General features: G+C 37.5%; 1 protein-coding gene across 1 annotated transcript in view; it reads right to left on the bottom strand.

Annotated features, from left to right (window-relative positions):
* Positions 1-18260, bottom strand: part of PRDM6 (PR/SET domain 6) — a 93241-nt gene that overhangs the window by 67993 nt on the left and 6988 nt on the right. The window contains exon 2 of the mRNA XM_073346225.2: positions 12870-13177. Within this exon, the coding sequence (XP_073202326.1) occupies positions 12870-13177 (308 nt within the window). The remainder of the gene's footprint in view (positions 1-12869; positions 13178-18260) is intronic.

The raw sequence follows: 18260 nt of genomic DNA, 5'->3' as shown, positions 1-18260 counted from the left end.
ACCTTGTTGAAGCAGATGGAGAGCATAAAAGGCCTTTTGCTCCTGCTCTAGGTTAGCCCTAAAAAAGGGAGAGGGGGAAGGCAGGGCAACTCCATCCTGGCTAGTAAGAGGAAGCAATTGGAGCAAGAGGTGCAACTGAGGGCACAGGCTGACACAATTCCAAGCCAAGATTGGTCAGAAAGGGCATTTAACCCATGGCATCCATTCAGAAAAACTTTTGGCAAATCCAGCCCAGCCAGGCCCCACTGTGTGAATCTGTGAGGCAGGTGGGGCCAAAGCTTTAAAAGCCTGCTGAATTTTTAAATCACTGTTTATTGATGTGTATGTTTCTAACCAGCACATTTCTAATGCTTGTGCCCCTTGAGAGGGAGTACATACAATATCCCTTTCTGAATATGGCTGCAATGCAGTGATTCCCAACCACTTGTACATACAGTATAGTATAGACAGGGTTACTTCAAGCACTGTCCAATAATAAGTGCCTGGCAACCCCTTATATTTCACCCCTGCAACAACCTCCCTTTCCTGAACACCTTGGTGATGAAGTTGAGGCTGAGGCTTGATGCTGAGTACTACTGTTCACCTCCCATTCAAATATGTTTGCACTAAAACTGCAGTGGAAACTGAGCAGCCTCCACCTCCTGTTCAATGCATTTTTACATGCCCAAAGATCTGGAACATACCAAGCCCTCATGTGTTAGACCACAAACCAGGGAATGAGAGGCAGCAGTAAAAATACATTGGGACCCAACACAGAGACTAGCCCTCAACTTCATCATTAAAGGTCCCATCCCGCAAGGTGCTGAACATCCCCTTTGTGGTATTCAGTAATTTGTGGTATTGGGATTTAAAGAAAGGTAGAGAGTAGCAGCTCGCTGTCTGAAGGGATGAGGATGCTGCTGGCAGGCACGGCTGAGGTCTTAGTCAAGCGTACTGGTATAGCTGCCCAAAAAGCTTACTGCAGCACTAAGTAATAAATAATGGACTTTTTGGAATATGTTTCCACATAACTATTGAATTGTGTATGCATATTCCCTCAAAAGTTAACATTCTTTGTCAACTCAAAAGACAATACTGCCTGCTACCATTACCTGCCTTGGCAAATGTTTTGAGAAACTGCTTCAATGTCATCTGCTAATTCTGAACTTCGCTTGCAGCAGATGTGGTCAAGATATAAAACAGCTATCCCTGTTATGAAAACATTTCAACACTATCAAAACCATGTTTAGAACATTAGCTCTCATTCACCATACTTTAGAATACAAAGCAGATAATAATAAGTACATGAGTCATTCATACAGAGGTGACATAATTCAAATTAAATTAACTGCAAAGACTAAGTACTTTGAAAAAAATTAAGGCCTTATGTTTTGTGCTGTCAATATATTTGTTAAAGATTTCACCACAGTGCGGCAGGAGTTAGACCTAAGCTTAAATATGGATAAATAGAAGGTTTCCCCAGAATTACAACATTCACTAGAGCTAGCTATGCCCAGAATTCTATGGGTCTTTTTACCTACCTTCCTTCAGTGCAGCATCACTATCAGAGGTATGATATTGCATCACTGAATTACAGATGATCTCCTAATTTGAATTTTTCTGAAGATATATAGAAGGATGGGGTGGGAAGGAGTAGTTCCACTGAACAGGTTTTCACAGATTCAATCGCTGAGGTGTAATAACTTCTCTGCCTTAACCAGTGTTGAACCGTAGGAACACAGACATTCCCTATGTCACAATGAATTGTGCTCAGTCTACCATTGATAATCCAACTTTTCTCACCTGCGGCTTTGTCAAGGTTCCTCCCCCACTCTGAACTCTAGGGTACAGATGTGGGGACCTGCATGAAAAACCTCCTAAGCTTATCTTTACCAGCTTAGGTCAAAACTTCCCCAAGGTACAAAATATTACACCCGTTATCCTTGGACTGGCCGCTACCACCACCAAACTAATACTGGTTACTGGGGAAGAGCTGTTTGGACGCGTCCTTCCCCCCAAAATACTTCCCAAAACCTTGCACCCCACTTCCTGGACAAGGTTTGGTAAAAAGCCTCACCAATTTGCCTAGGTGACTACAGACCCAGACCCTTGGATCTTAAGAACAATGAACAATCCTCCCAACACTTGCACCCCCCCTTTCCTGGGAAATGTTGGATAAAAAGCCTCACCAATTTGCATAGGCGACCACAGACCCAAACCCTTGGATCTGAGAACAATGAAAAAGCATTCAGTGTTTTACAAGAAGACTTTTAATAAAAAATAGAAGTAAATAGAAATAAAGAAATCCCCCCTGTAAAATCAGGATGGTAGATATCTTACAGGGTAATTAGATTCAAAAACATAGAGAACCCCTCTAGGCAAAACCTTAAGTTACAAAAAAGATACACAGACAAAAATAGTTATTCTATTCAGCACAATTCTTTTCTCAGCCATTTAAAGAAATCATAATCTAACACATACCTAGCTAGATTACTTACTAAAAGTTCTAAGACTCCATTCCTGGTCTATCCCTGGTAAAGACCAGCATATAGACAGACACACAGACCCTTTGTTTCTCTCCCTCCTCCCAGCTTTTGAAAGTATCTTGTCTCCTCATTGGTCATTTTGGTCAGGTGCCAGCGAGGTTACCTTTAGCTTCTTAACCCTTTACAGGTGAGAGGAGCTTTCCCCTGGCCAGAAAGGATTTCAAAGGGGTTTACCCTTCCCTTTATATTTATGACAGGCTTCATTTGTCACAGGCTGTCTCTGAAAACCAGAATAATCTATGAGGATAATGCAAAAGGAGAAGACATGTAGATGCCACAGTGTCATACTCATGGAAAACAGATTGTTAAAAATGTTCCACACAACTCTATTATGAGCATAAGGTATTAATCTCACCTAGAGATTATGATCTCACCATAACAAAAGTTTTAATTGGAGTCCGTCCCTTATTTACAATACGATCCCAAAAGTCAGAATCAGTATGCCAACTGGTGTGATTTGAGTAATAAACCACCCAGGGTATCCTGTGTTTACTACAGAAGCTGTACATTCAAGAATCCAAATTCACCACTGGTGTAAACAACCATAGCTCCTTTGGCTTCAATGGAGCTGCAACACTGAGGTCAACAGTAAATTTGGTCCATTAGCCTTATGGGCACTGAATTCACCTAGAACAAGTCTAGAGGATGCCAATTTCACCCCCAACTCAGAACTAATAAAGGAAGTTTGATAAGTAGCAGGTGACCAGAATTCCAAAATCCTGAAACTCATGTGTAACATATACTGGGTATTTCCTAACCTGGCATCAGAGAATTGAACAAGCATAGTCAGCTTGTTTACCTTACTCTTTCTGTTCTCATGCTGACCATGAGAAGATGAACCAACACGAGGCCAGCAGAGTCATCCAAACAGATCTTTGTGATGCAAACAAGACTTGGCATCTCCCAGTCAGGGAATGACTTTATCAGCAACCAATCATGCAAGCAAGAAATGTGCCTGAGCCCCAATAATTTATTCCTAAATAATCAAATATGCATATCTGCCACATATACACTTCTCCCATGGGAGTAATAGAAGGACAGAGTCATGGGGACATAATTGAAGCCAATCTAAAACCAACAGAAACCTCAGGCATATATAAAAAAGACATTTTTAAAAAATAGCAAATGAAAGACTCCACTTTTAAGACTGCCAGACATAATGGTGCCCTATGAAGGAATATCTGCTACGAAACCATATTGCTCTAAAAATCTTTGTGGCAACACCAACAAACATTAATATCCTCATCTCCACAAATGACCCTCTGACATAACTGCAGGCAGAAAATAAAAAATTATATATATAATCAAATTAAAAATCATTCAAGGATTTTGACTTAATCAGTACATTAGATTGGCTGAATATATTTAACCCTATATTTATTTATTTTACATAAAATAAATTTCAATACTGTTATTAGTTTGTTTTAAAAGATTTTTAATTTGAATAAGCATTATTTTATTTCCCAATTTCATTGCTTTATAATAAATATACAGTATAATAAATAGTGGTCTCAAATTTCTTCTGTTGATATAGTAAAGTCTCCATGACAATTAATGCCTGATAGACTGACTCAGCTCTGCTTTACAGTTGCATAACTGAAACCAAAACTGTTGAGACACCCATATATATATATATATATATATATACACACACACACACACACATATACGCACACGCACACATATTTGATAGATAGATAGATAGATATGCTCTACACTAGTAACACCTAGCTGAATTACAGTTAAAGTATTGCCTGTTATGTGCCCATTTTGCAAAATCTGTGTAATAAATATGCAATGTAATACACACCAGAAACAAATGTGTTATAGATTTTTACAAAACACTAAAAAGAGGAAAATGTATTTTTGATGCAGATGTTTATCTAATTAAACACAATGTATTATTATGCAGCCACTGAAAATACAGTCTTTTTTCCAAACTAAAATGTTGGCCTTAGGTCAAGCTACAGCGTATCCATAATCAGGGTGCTTTTAAGGTAATTTTGTCCTAATCTTATCAAACCAGTGCTGGGTGTACACTGAGATACAACCTAGAGGTTCTGTAGTGCTTCTCAGAGAAAATGCTGGCTTCTTATCTTGGAAAAATGCTGATTTTAAAACAGTGAGTAAAACACTGCTGTATGGTATTCACTCTGTCTTGAAAACCTTACTAAGGCACCAATGAGAGTTTTGCCTAAGCAAGAATTGACTAAGGACTGCAGGATTTGACCCTATATGACCACAATCAGCATGTGGCCTGACACGAGCTACTTTGTTACCAACTATGTTTGCCTGAACATAATCTACATTTTTCAACAATAATGTGAAATAATGTCTGTTAAGGTGACAGTGTCCAGATATTTTTATCAGGTATATTTCTGATTTTTCACACATACAGAGAACATTATGGTTTTTGTGGTTAATGGTTAAACACTTAGTAGATTTATTGTATTTGTTCTGGTATAGGAAAACTTACTTCAAGGGTGTACTCTCATTGTGACATAATGTCTTTATTATGTCTTCTAGAAATAATTGACCCAATCAAGTTACTGTACAGTATATCTATTGGTTAATTAGAACTTTAAGAAGCAACAAATAAAACACATTATTGACTTTTATATCTTCAATCAAATAAATATATACAGCTGCAATTTGCAAAAATTATTTACCTTTCAATAATGGATCACACAGAGAATATGTACTATAGACTCCAATGAACGTCTAGATCAGCAGCAAACAAATTACGTGTGAAAGGGGAAAAAAAGCTTTCTCGCTATCATTGCAGCCTATAAATAGCATGCCGTCTTATGTGGGTCTCCTTTAAAGATGTGTGGTCTTATAGGTTAGTAGCCTTATTTCAATGCATAATTGACCTTGAGATGGAAAACAATCTCATAGTAGAGAGGCGTCCTATTTTAGTGAACAATGACTATAGATATTAGAGGACATGCCTGTTGTCAATGCTCATTGCTGCAACCTGCCTATACCACACTGGGACAATCAATTTTGTAAATGATTGCAATAATCAAGGAAATTGCCTAATTTATAAATCCTTGCATACAGCATTTTAATGGATTCTTACATTTTAATGCTGATGCCTTCAGAGCTGAATGAATTGTTGTCGAAACTGTCATTACACAAAATGATAAAAACATTCAGTCTTGTAGGTAACTACATCTCATGGATATTCAGACCATCAGGACACAATCACTCATTAGTGACTTCTACTATAGTTTTGCATTACAGAACAACAGGAACAATAAAAAAAGCCACAGTTTCCTTGTGAATGAGCCTTTGCGGAAAGTTTTGGAATTTTCATGAATCACTTAAAGTTGAAATTTTTTAATCTTTAATGAATCAGTATCATTAAAATGTCCCTAGTTTTCCTTGTACTGACATTTTGCTTTTCTTTTTCCCATACAGTTTAACATGCTACCTCATTTCTGTAACTAAGGACCAGCTCCAGTGCACAAACTTTCTGATCACGAATCATATAAGCACAAGCAATGTTAATACTAAAACTGCACAAATGCAAAGCCCAGTGCCATGTGCTATTATTAACAGGTAACGCTATGAAATCCACCTGAAACTTGTTCTGCATACTTAACTTGGTTCCACAAATGTACTTATACATAGATGGCTATTTTCAGTTAAACCTTGAGCAATTGATTTCAGCCAATAGTGTGCTGTCAGTACTTTACTTACTGCTCAATCTCACTAACCTGACATTTATGGTGTACTGATTGGCCTCTGTCAGTGGTGGAGGTTGTAAATTCACTTTGAAAAGCTTTGTGTTAACAGCCTTCAACCAGGCTCTGAGAAGAGTACGAGCAGGCAGGCTGACAATTGCTCGACCTCCTGCCCTTATTACAGTGAGTAAATCAGGCTTTGAGCCATTAGGCTGGAGCCTGAGGCCTACACAAAAAGGATTGACATGACTAAAGGTCAACCTCTGTCACACATGTGTAACAATTTGGATAATGGAATTCTGTAACTTATCTGAAAAAGGTGGCAAATGCTTAGATGGAAAGTGTATGTTAGACTGGATTTTCCAGCTTTTATGTTAAGTACTTATTCAAGAGTCTGTATTTTTTGTCAATACACATCTGATGTCATGAAATATGAGAGGATAAAGGGTATAAAGAAGTGATCAGAATAATTCTGTGAAATACTGAACATCTTTTCCATACTGAAAAATTTGTTCTGCATTTAGGCACAATGGATTTTTTAATGGTATCTATCACCAATATGCAAAAAGAAAAGGAGTACTTGTGGCACCTTAGAGACTAACCAATTTATTTGAGCATGAGCTTTCGTGAGCTACAGCTCAATACAGACTAACACGGCTGTTACTCTGAAACCTATCACCAATATATTATTGGTATCAGGTATACAATATATTTAGGGTATCTTTATTCACATTTAATCAGAAGTCAATAGAAATAATTCACAGTTAATGGTACCATAAATTAGGAGTACTTGTACGCCTTAAAAAACTAGATTTTGTCCAAATATGGAGGACATGTGCATAACTGATATGTGCTTGACTGCTATTCAAGGGTTTTGCAAAGCTCACATTCTCTTCAGTAGGAGCAGGATTGGGACCTACCGCAAGTTAAATTACTTTTTTGCTATATGTGTTTTTAGATTTGTGTGCCTAGAGATATAATAAATACAGTATATCAATCAAATAAATACATTGAAGACAGAGGTATGAATGACTCATAACAAACAGGTAAGATGATCCTAATGAGAAACATCAAATGGGCTAAATTTAATTGTCTGATTAAAGGAAACTATGTTAAACATAAGCTAAGATAAGCTTTTATATTTGAAATCAAAGTAATTTCAGATATAGTTTTGGATTTAAACTCTTCAGTAAGGAATCTATAAATTACTAAAGATACTGGAAGAAATAGGATAGTAAATGATCATGAAAAACTGACTGGAACAAGCTGCTTTATAGCAGCTTAGTGCAATTATCATAAATTAAATATGCTGTGACCCTGAATATGATCTTACTGAACTTCTAGCTAGCTGAGTTACTGAACACAATACTTGCAATATTTCCAATACACAGAAGATGGTTTTTATATATATATGATAAAAACACAGTTTACCTTTAAAAAAAAAGACATCTTACAATCATATGAGGCAAGACAAAAACAGCAGCACCAGCTGTTACTCTGCATAATTTAAGACATCATAGTAACATTACTAAGGTTTATTTTGAGGGCAAAATTATTTGCATTTCATGAACATGACATATTTGAAACAGAGCTGACAAGCCCTCTAGAATATCAGATGATGGATTGCTGAGAAACATAATTTTCACTTTAATAGAACTATGGCATAATTCTATCCCCTAGTGCTTTTGCTGTATCAGGCTAATTTAGGCCAAAACTATGACTTTGAGAACATGAATGCATATGTATCACTATAATTTGAATGAGTTCTTAATTTAAAGGTAATAGTTCTTTCTATAGATGAATACATACAAATGTGTACAGTATGGGGTCTGGCTAATGTATGTCTCATTATACTTCCTTATCTTGCTCTCACTGAAGTCCATGGCAAAATTCTCATTGACTTCAAAGGGAGCACAATACCCACAATGGTACCACATTGAAAGGACAGGAGGATTTGTCCTTATACTAGTGCCAATTAATGCCGTCGATCTTTAGGGCAAAACAGAATTAGCATTTTGCAATTATTAATAAATCTCATTTTATGTGTGTATTTTTATTCACCTCTTTAAATAAAAAATATATATAAAAGGTAAGATCTACACATACAAGAAAAATTTTAAACTACATCTAAAATTATGACATAAAATCAAACCACAATGAAGTGTAACAATATAGTTGATATACCCTTGAATATCTCAAGAACAATTATTTAACTGATTTCCAACATATAACACTGACAAAGGCAAAATGTTACCAGTATAAAGAGGAAAAGGCAACTATGAGATTCAATCCTTCAATATAGCTATCTCTGCAATTGCAGTAAAACTTTGCTTCAGCTAAGTGATCAAAATGGTTCTTCTATTAAATATTTTTGAGGAAGAGATCCATTTATCATACAGTTCTTTCTCGGATTTATGGAGTCTGAAAAACTTTAACTCCTAAAACTTCTGTATTTTATTCCAATAGAATTTTAAGTGTATCCCGTATGCATTCCTTAAGTCTAGTCTTATTAAATTCTGATGTTAAACAGAAAGGGGAAACCATGTGCAACTAGATTAATTTATCTCTAGGGAATAAGGACACATTAATAACTGAGATAATGTTTTCATATATGTTAGAATCAAGTGTGCCTTTTCACTTCTTTATTAGAAAACACATTAAGGGAAAATTATCTCATTCTCATCAATAAGACCTAATTGCTGAGAAAGTCTCTGTTTTCTTTTCAATAACATCAGAAGAGGATTTTCCCCATTACTTCAAAATGAAAAAAAAAAAGATCAGAAAAGTTATCAAGTACTGTTGGAATAAATGCCTGTATTACCAAAGAGAATGTTTACTTAATACACCCAGTACTGTTTTCCTTTTAAACAAATCAGAGTTTATTGTATCTAGATTGAAGTGGGCCAAAGGGCAGGAGGGGGGCAAGGGGGAAGAGAATGTGGACAGGGAAGAGAAACAACCACAACCAAAATGACTAATATTTTTGGCTTTCTGAAGATCTGATCTTACTGTAGGCTATAAAAAATTATCTTGACTAATTGCTAAAGAACTCTATAATTTCCAATGAACACCCTTAGGTGTCAAGACATGTTGTGAGGTAATGGAATGGTATTTAATTTACTCTGAATTGCTGTACATTGAGCTATATGGATTACATATAAAGCAAACACTGACTGCATTGTGGGAGCACTCATGCAGACAGACCAAAAAATATTTCCATAGTTTTGAACCATAAGTCAAATGCAATAATTCTGATGTTTGCCACAGCAAAGGAAATAAAAAAGCACCAAATCTGTATCTATGCTTAATTGTTTTTGGAATAGCTCTTCAGTTTATTTAGCACACACTGAAAACAATAAAGAGCTGTAAAGTGAAACAAAAATCCATCAACTTAACTTTGCAATGCAAAGGAGAAAAAAATATTAGAAATCTATTTAGAGTACTGAAAAAAAAAAGATATTTACCTCACTAAGATCCGTCAGGACTTTAATACTGAATACTCATCTGTAGTCACTTTTACATTTGAATCTGATTTTAAAAGGGAGATGGAAGGGAATTAACTACAGCCATGATTTTATAAAAGGACAATGATGATCCTTTAATTTTTATTATTTGATTTTATCTACATTATATGAGATATACTAAAAGTATATAGATTATTCAAACACATTATATTTCTTCATTTATTCACAGAAATCACTTTGTAAAACTGCAATCTCCTCCTAGTCTCCTTCCTTTGCTATTTAGTAAACATCAGTATTCAGAAAATTAAAACTACCATTTTGAGGGTCAAAATAAACAAAGAATGGCCAAAACTTGGAGGTTTTGTGATCCTTGGATTTTCTTTTTGAGTTTGCAGAAATAGTCTGAGTTCATAAGTCTCCCCGCGCCAACCTATTTTTCTTTCCAAGATTTGTCAAAACACACACGCACGCACACACACTAACGTGCGCGCACACTCACCATTTTTCTGCCATAAAGGAAGCCTGCACAAATTGCTTGGGATAGAAGAACAAACCAGCACAAAGCTCAGGTGACACTCATAACTGGACAGTATTTTGGATTTACATCGGTACAGTTTTTATTTTTTCATTAACCTTTTTTTCTGTTGTGCTCTCTACTCTCCCCTCCCTACGCCTCCCATTGCTCTCTGGTTTTCACTAAATATTTTTCCATTTCCTCTCTGTTTCCCTCCCCACACTGTCTCTTGTCAGTGTCTCTATCAGAGGACACAAGTAACATGCACATTTCAGTTGACCTTTCAAAACCACTATATTTAAGTGAACTTGAAATAGGCTAAAAAATGGTCACCTTGAAAAAAGTTGTCAATATTTAAAACTTTACTTACATAAAAAGTGACCAGAGTCTAACTAATGAATCAAAATATTGGGAAAAAATTAATTATGTAAATATATAGGGCTGACATCTCAACTGTGTAAAATATCTTAACTCTAGTGACTTCATTTGAACTGTGATGATTAACAGAAGTTGAAAAGCTGACCCCCTAAATTTTATTATTTCATATTCTTCAATTTAAGACAATATAAACCACAAACACCATGTCAGAAATAGTATCAAGTCCTGTTGCAATAATACAGTGTATGCTCTATAAATGAGTATGAATAATGTGCCTAAATGTGCTCCCATAAAAGTCAATAGGAGTTTTGCAATTTACTTCAACTGAAACAGGATCTGGCCCAATATGAAAAATAGGTGAAATTCTGACCCCACTGAAGTCATTGGGAAAACTCCCATTGCCTTCAATAAGGCCAGAATTTCACCCAATGCATTTTGAAACTTGTTGGGGCTGATCTTTCAGCCTTTATGTGAAACTCTCACTGGCCTCAATGGCAGGCTTTGTAAGAATGGTAGAAAAGGGCCTTAGGTATATTATTATTTATTTGTATTGTGGTAGCATTCAGGAACTCAAGTCATCTATGATAGTGCTGCTAGTTGCTGTACAAACACATAACAAATGACGGCCCTGACTCAAAGAGCTTACAGGTCTGCTGTGAATGAATACAGTACACATTTGCATGTTTGAATTCATAACACCAAACATCTAGTAAAAATCCTAATGACAGTTATAAATACACTTGGAGATTAATGCAACACTCACTGAAGTCAATGGAAAGACTCACATTCTCTTCAGTGGGCTTTGGATCAGGTCCCTAACTAGAAAACACTTCTCTAACTGCACTATCTCAGCAAGTTAACAATGATGATTTTGCTTGTTTAGGTGCAGGGTTGGAGCCACTGATTTCACAAATACTTCCTCCTCTTCTGGACGATTGACACAATCCTACCAACTCTCCGCAGATGTCACTCCCCTTGATTGCAGTGGGAGTTCTTTCCACAGAGGACTTACAGAATCAGGCCTGACATTTTCCAGCACAAAACAAAACTGTTTTTAAAATTCAAGGGACAAAAATACCCCAGAAAGTATGTTATGAATTAAGGAGAAATGAGTGGCAAAAGGATAGGGAGGTCAGAATGCCATTCCTCTTTTTATAATAGACACTTAATTTAATAAATACTGGGACATGATGAGGGAGGGAAGAGGATACCTTTGTTAGCTGTTTATTGTTAAAGCTCTGTCTAAAATCAGCACACTTTGTTTTCTTTTCTTTTTCTTAAACTAACTTACCAAAATGCAAAACTGCTCGACACAATCAAATTATAGCTTCCTGGCTAGCATAATACAGATGCTAGCTTTCAACTTGAAGATCATTTGTACAGCTCAATGTTAAACTTCTGAAAATAGGGATTCCTCAAATGGTGCTGCGCTGGCAAACCCCGAGTTATAGTAGAATAGTGACTGGGGAAGCGCCTGTAAGACCAAGTGCAATATAGATTTTGATTTCTTAAACCAACCTGGAATCTACAGCCAACATTCATCCAAACTACATCAAGCTTCCAAATCCTAAAATGCCTTTACACTGATCGTCAGTGTCTACTGCCAAATAGCATTGCATTACTCCTTTCAAGAGGATAGCTACTAAGAAGGAATTGCCAAACAAAAAACTAAACCTGGATTCTAAGCAAGGATGCTGCCTACAGTACCACAGGAGGGATGGTCAAAACTAAGCACACTAGCCAAATGTGGCCCAGAGTTCTAAGTGTTGGTGAATACCCTCATCTTTAACATGGGAGTGTAACAAACAGGAACTATGAGTCCCATCACATTTCCAGGCCACAAAGATGACTGGTCTGAGCATGCAATGTGCCATCTCAAACTGAGTGCCCTCCATTCAAATCAAGATGGAGCAACACATATTGGCACCAGTCATCTCCCTGGGCTGCAGCCACTTGGCTAAAGATGAAAGAAGCACTGTATGTTGGGACTATGCCCTCCTCAAACCATATCTCCATATTAAAGATACGAGAATGTGCAGCAATCTGTGTAGCAAACTAGGTGCAGTTCTAAGGTTCCTATTAGTTTGCCAATGGTACCCTCAGTTGTAGAAAGTGTAGGCAAGTCTTTCAGGCATATATTACTGATTACACATTTAAATCCATTGTGGAGGCTTTGGGGTCAGATCAATCTAGCCATTATGTACAAAGGAACTAAACTGTATGTCCTACATACAATGACACTTGATATAGACTTTGAGAAAATCAAACTTCTATCAGGAATAGAAAGAAGATGACTTACTTCCCAGAGGTGCTGCGTGTTCCTGATGGCTCCCGTTTGAACCTTCTCTGGCAGAAGGACAACTCCCTGGAAAGGCCCAATCCAGGTGCCCTGCTGGATCCTCTGCGCAGCGCAGATGCCATAGGCCAGACCAGGTACAGTACTGGTACATAGACACACTTCCCGGGGGAGGTCCCTGAGCCATTCAGGGATCTCAGGTGGAGGTGCTGCGGCTGCAGCACTACTAGTGCCCACTAGGCGGCGCAGAGAGTGAAGTGGCCCATGCATGGGGCACTCACCATTGCGGTTATCAGCACACATGTCACATCCTGTGAGGCAAACAGGAAAAAGAGTAATTAACTTGGTGTCGTCAGGCTACTACCATCATCTCCACCACAGACAAGGACACATACATATATTCCTCCACCTTTTTATCCATTTAAAGACATCTAAACACACACATACTTTTGCACGTTGCTTATTCCCTTCTCCTAACCGCACCAAAGCCCTTGAAAGAGAAATGTGAGAGCCTCAGCAGAAGCTCTGCAGACATTCTGCAAGCACAATGTGTTCATTGACCTGCCAAGCCTCACTCATTGGGACAGAGTTTCTACGATTAGGTTTTTTTGATTAATACAAAGGCTGTATTAAACCATCTGCCTCTTGTGATGAAGGATTTAGTAATATGCTTCAATTTTATATCTCATTCATGATTTTTGAAGATCTCTCTACCCCCCCACACACCCCCACATTCATCTTGCTACAGCTCAGTTCAGGGGTGTTATTGGAATGGAATTTAATTTGATCCTTATTTCTTACAAAATATTAGCTCTAGTTCCACAGTAGCATGCGCATGCATGCATGCTTATTTAATACAAAGAAATAAAGGAAAACTCTCAATGATAAATTATATTTATGAAATCTTATTCATTTGCTTTCTTACAGTTCAATCTGACCTTTCCCAGATACCACAAAAGAATTTTAAGAACATTGTTTTATTGTACAATTATACATGTTTAATGTCTACTACAGCAGATGAGGATGATGATAAGAAGACCATGTTTGGTAATGCAACCGGTTCCTAACAAAAAGACCACTGTGTTAAAATACTGATTACACTAACTACCACTATTAATGATGGTTCTATATTTTGGGAAGATCTGTCTGGGATTTTCTTTTATAAGCAAAGAACATTTTGGAAAAGCATTTCCATTACACATTTTTACATATGCCACGAATGCTCAACTTCCAGGAAAATGTTTCATGCTCAGAAAATCCGTTTCTCTGGAGATACATTGAGTTAATGTAATAATAAATATATTGAACTATGTTACTGTCCTCGGCACATTTTACATCTTGTAGCATAATTAAAGTTTTTATATGAATCTATTCCAGAAATACAAACAAAAAGCAATAATTATACTACTGTATTCACATAGCAATTTGTGGTTCTTCCCCTAATAATTTTACATTAGCCACATGCATTCTTATAAAAATAATGCAAACTATTCACCAGAGGGCCTGAGGTTTAGTGGTCTAACCCACAGATTTGGAATAACTAGACTCCCTGGAACCACAGGTTCAAATCCCAGCAGGACTGACTCAGTCCTTCTTCCTTCCAAGGTAGATGAATTGAGTAGTTCCATGCCGTTTATTATGTTGGAGTCTTTCAGATGAGACCTTAAAAAAACCCTTCTGTCTACTCTGCATGGACATTAAGGGTTACATTTTCAAAATACAGCCTCTCTTTGTGCATTCACAAATTCTTGCACATACTTTTAATTGCCCATATTTTTGAGACATTATTATCTATTGTCCACATGTAAGTCCTAACACATGCAAGTGATAAGCTGAGAAACTTGCAAGAGTTAGTGAATGGCAAATGAAGGCTAGTATGAAACACCCTTGAACATTTGTCCCTAAACAATCCTGGAGGGATTCTCTGTGTCCTTAAGCAAATTTCTATATCCGCTACAAGTATGTCCTGTGCCAGTTCACTGCTGTCCTCCACCAGAGAAGTGGCTTCAGTTAAGTAATTCGATAGAGAGAGAAGTCTGTATCACTTAACTCTTGTGGAAGAAGCCCAGGGTGGAGGTGGGATTGCACAGTCAACTCTTTGTTTCATCTCATGAAATTCCTAATTCATCATGCAATCTGAAAGTGAGTTTTGCAGGACGATAAATGGGAGCAAAGGGAATGGTTTTCAAAATGTGTAGATATCGCAAAATCCATGTGGAAATCTTGATGTATGCTGCTATGTCTTCCCCACCCATGTTAAGGCCACTCCCTCACCCAAGGGGGTTTGACAGCATAACGCAGGAACCCACAGGAGTTAGTTCTGACAGTCAACATTAAAGTGGCAAATAGTTTCCCACAGATATGCCAGGAGATGATGCCACATAGACATCCGTCCCTCAATCACTCCCTTCCCTACCCAGCACCTTTTTCAAACTATGTGATTTGTGCTACTGACGTTCATTTCCCCCTTCTATGTTGACTACTCCTACGGGCCTATTTGCACACCTTTCATTTCCTCACAGCCAAAATATGGCCCAGAATTTTTAAAGAACTTTGAGATCCTTTGATGTGAAATATGTTTTATAAATATAAAAATGTTATTATGCAGGGTTTCTTTTATTAGAACATGTTTTACTTCAATATATCATTATAACTTATTTGTTTATGAAATTTCATTTAAAACCCATACCAAAACTGTATGTAAGCTAAAATATTTGTACCTGATTTTTCTCAATTACTTTTTATTTTTAATAAAAAGGTAAAAGTTCACAGGAAAATATATTTTATACAAGAAAATGTCTCATGATATCAGATAAATTCATTGTCTTTCTTTCTCACAGAAAATTTAGAATTTGTTACTCACTGTCTTGAGAGAGGCTATTATGTAGCAAACACTCTCCATACCAATTCCCAAAAGCAAACACACATCTAGATAATAAAGCTTAGCAAATCCATGTTTGTATTTTCAAAACTTATTTGGAAAGTAGAGAAAAATATCACAACATCCTACATCCCTCTTCCCCCAGAAACCTAAGGGTCAAGAAATGATTATGATCACCCCAATCCTGCATTTCTTGCATACCAAAATGTACACTGCAACTGGAGTTTGATATGTGAAAGTATACTGGACCAGGCCCCAAATGGCAAAAAAAGACACAACTATCAATTAAGTACTCTTTTAAAAAAAAAATCTGATTTCTCATAATGTAATCTACAAAAAAAAATTCTGTAAGAAAGTCTCAGATTTAAGGAAAAGATGGCTAACCAAGATCTCAGCACCCAGAGCAGACAGTTGAACTATGAATAATTTGTACCCTGCTTGATGATCTTTTAGATGTGTAACCTTCTCCCAGGGTCCTGGTTATCAACGGTCCTCTTAGAGACACGATGTCTGCAAAACAACTTGCATAAATGAAGCCAAGGCATCTTCTTGACTCTGTCCAGGTAACTCCAGTGTCAGCTCCCTGTACCCTGCCACCAGGTACATATCATTTTTCACACGTTCATGCGCGCACACACACACCTGTTAGAACCTCCCCTGATTTATGCATTGTATTTTGTATTTGACTATAGATGTGGATTAGTAGCACGAAAACAACCTTTTAGCACTCTCTATCTCCAAGAAACAGAGATTAGAAATTTGAAGAAAAATATAAATGGATGCCATGTCACTGTCACTTGGCCCCAGGAGAAGATTCTTTTTCACCAGCTAGCAAAGGGTACTGCTGTTCCCTTTCCACCAACTACCCCCAGGGAACAATAATAGCTGGTGTTTGGCATTTGCAGGATCTTCTCTTCCTGATGTACTTCTTCCCTTTCATTACTGTTAAGGCTGAAAGACTCAAAAGCTGGATATCTTCTGAAACTGGGCTGGCTAGAGAGTCTGTGCTGGCTAGAGAGTAAAAGGGAGGGGTGCTGGCAGTGCATTGTAAGTCTGTCATTCATGCTAAGCAAGATCTGAATCATTCATGCTTTTAGTCAAATGCTTAAAAATATGTAACTTTGGAGGACATTATTTAATTAAAATACAATCCAAGCAAGTTTCCTAGTTTATAAGAAGTGGAAGCCCATGAATACATATTTTACCTTGCTTAGGGGACATTGCTATTGTACTTGCCCTTTCCCTTTTTGTGCCTCTTATTTTTGTCTGATGATTCTCAGGAGACTCTGAAGCACCATATTTTTCAGCCCCTCCTGCTCACTTGGTCCTGCCAGCTAAAGATAGCCCATAATGAATGGTGGAGTCCTTCATCTCAGAGGAGGAAAAAAGTCCTTAATCTCAAGTGACGGGGGGAAGGAGGGGAGATGAGGAAGCTTAATTTCTAGAACATGAGAATTGCTGATCTGGAACAGCCTAATGGTCCATCTAGACCAGAATCCTGTCTCACACAGTAGTCACTTGCTGGATACAGCAGAACAAGGTGTAATATAGTGGACATAATTGTTTGATAATATACCAATGGGAAGTTTTCTTCTATCCTCCAATTGTGATCAACTTGCACCCTGATGTATGAGGATTCTACTGCACTACTGTAGTTTCCAGAAAAAAACTATGTGCAAAGTGAACGCAGAAGGGATTTTCTGGTCCTTCTGTAAATGGTATTGCAGTCCTGCGCTTTTCAGAAGGGCTGCCACCCAGGGCAGTAAGTAACATACCACTGCGCCAGCCCCACTTTTTGGCCCTAATGGATCCAAATGGTAATGAACATTACAGGCCTCACTGAAGTCAATGGAAATTTCCATTGACTTCAATGGACTACCGATCAGACACTAATTCAGGAAGAAAGCCTGAAGGAGATGGCAGTAGAAAACAGAGATTTGATGGAAATGGATGAAGAATGGGAGACTGCAGCCAAAACTGGATGTCTCCTGGTAAAATTCAGCACTACCTCCCTGAGAATGCTGGAGTTAACAAACGAGAATGCAGCCAGACTCTCTGGAGAGAGCTCACAGTTTTTCACTCTATTTCACTATGAGGGTGGTGAAGCATTGGAGTGGGTTACCTAGGGAGGTGGTAGAATCTTCATCACTAGAAGTTTTTAAGGCCCGGCTTGACAAAGCCTTGGCTGGAATGATTTAGTTGGTGTTGGTCCTGCTTTCAGCAGGGGATAGGACTAGATGACCTCCTGAGTTCGCTTTCAACCCTAATATTCTATGATTCTATATTCCTACACTCTGTCTGTTGATGGGAGGAATAAGGGGAAGGAAGGAGCAAGGTACAAAAATTAAATGATCTATTTGTAAAGTTGCCTGCTATGGCTCTTTGGGAAGGAGTGCAATATTCTTATCATTTATTCTTCCCCATACAAAAACTGCCACTAAATGAATACACCATAAAGTCTGCAATATAACTCCACGCACATACATGTACAAATCTCAGACTCAAGCACAATG

Source organism: Lepidochelys kempii, chromosome 5, assembly GCF_965140285.1.
Source record: "Lepidochelys kempii isolate rLepKem1 chromosome 5, rLepKem1.hap1, whole genome shotgun sequence".
Taxonomy (NCBI): domain Eukaryota; kingdom Metazoa; phylum Chordata; order Testudines; family Cheloniidae; genus Lepidochelys; species Lepidochelys kempii.
The sequence above is the reverse complement of the archived record's forward strand: the minus strand, read 5'-3'. Positions and strand labels throughout refer to the sequence as shown.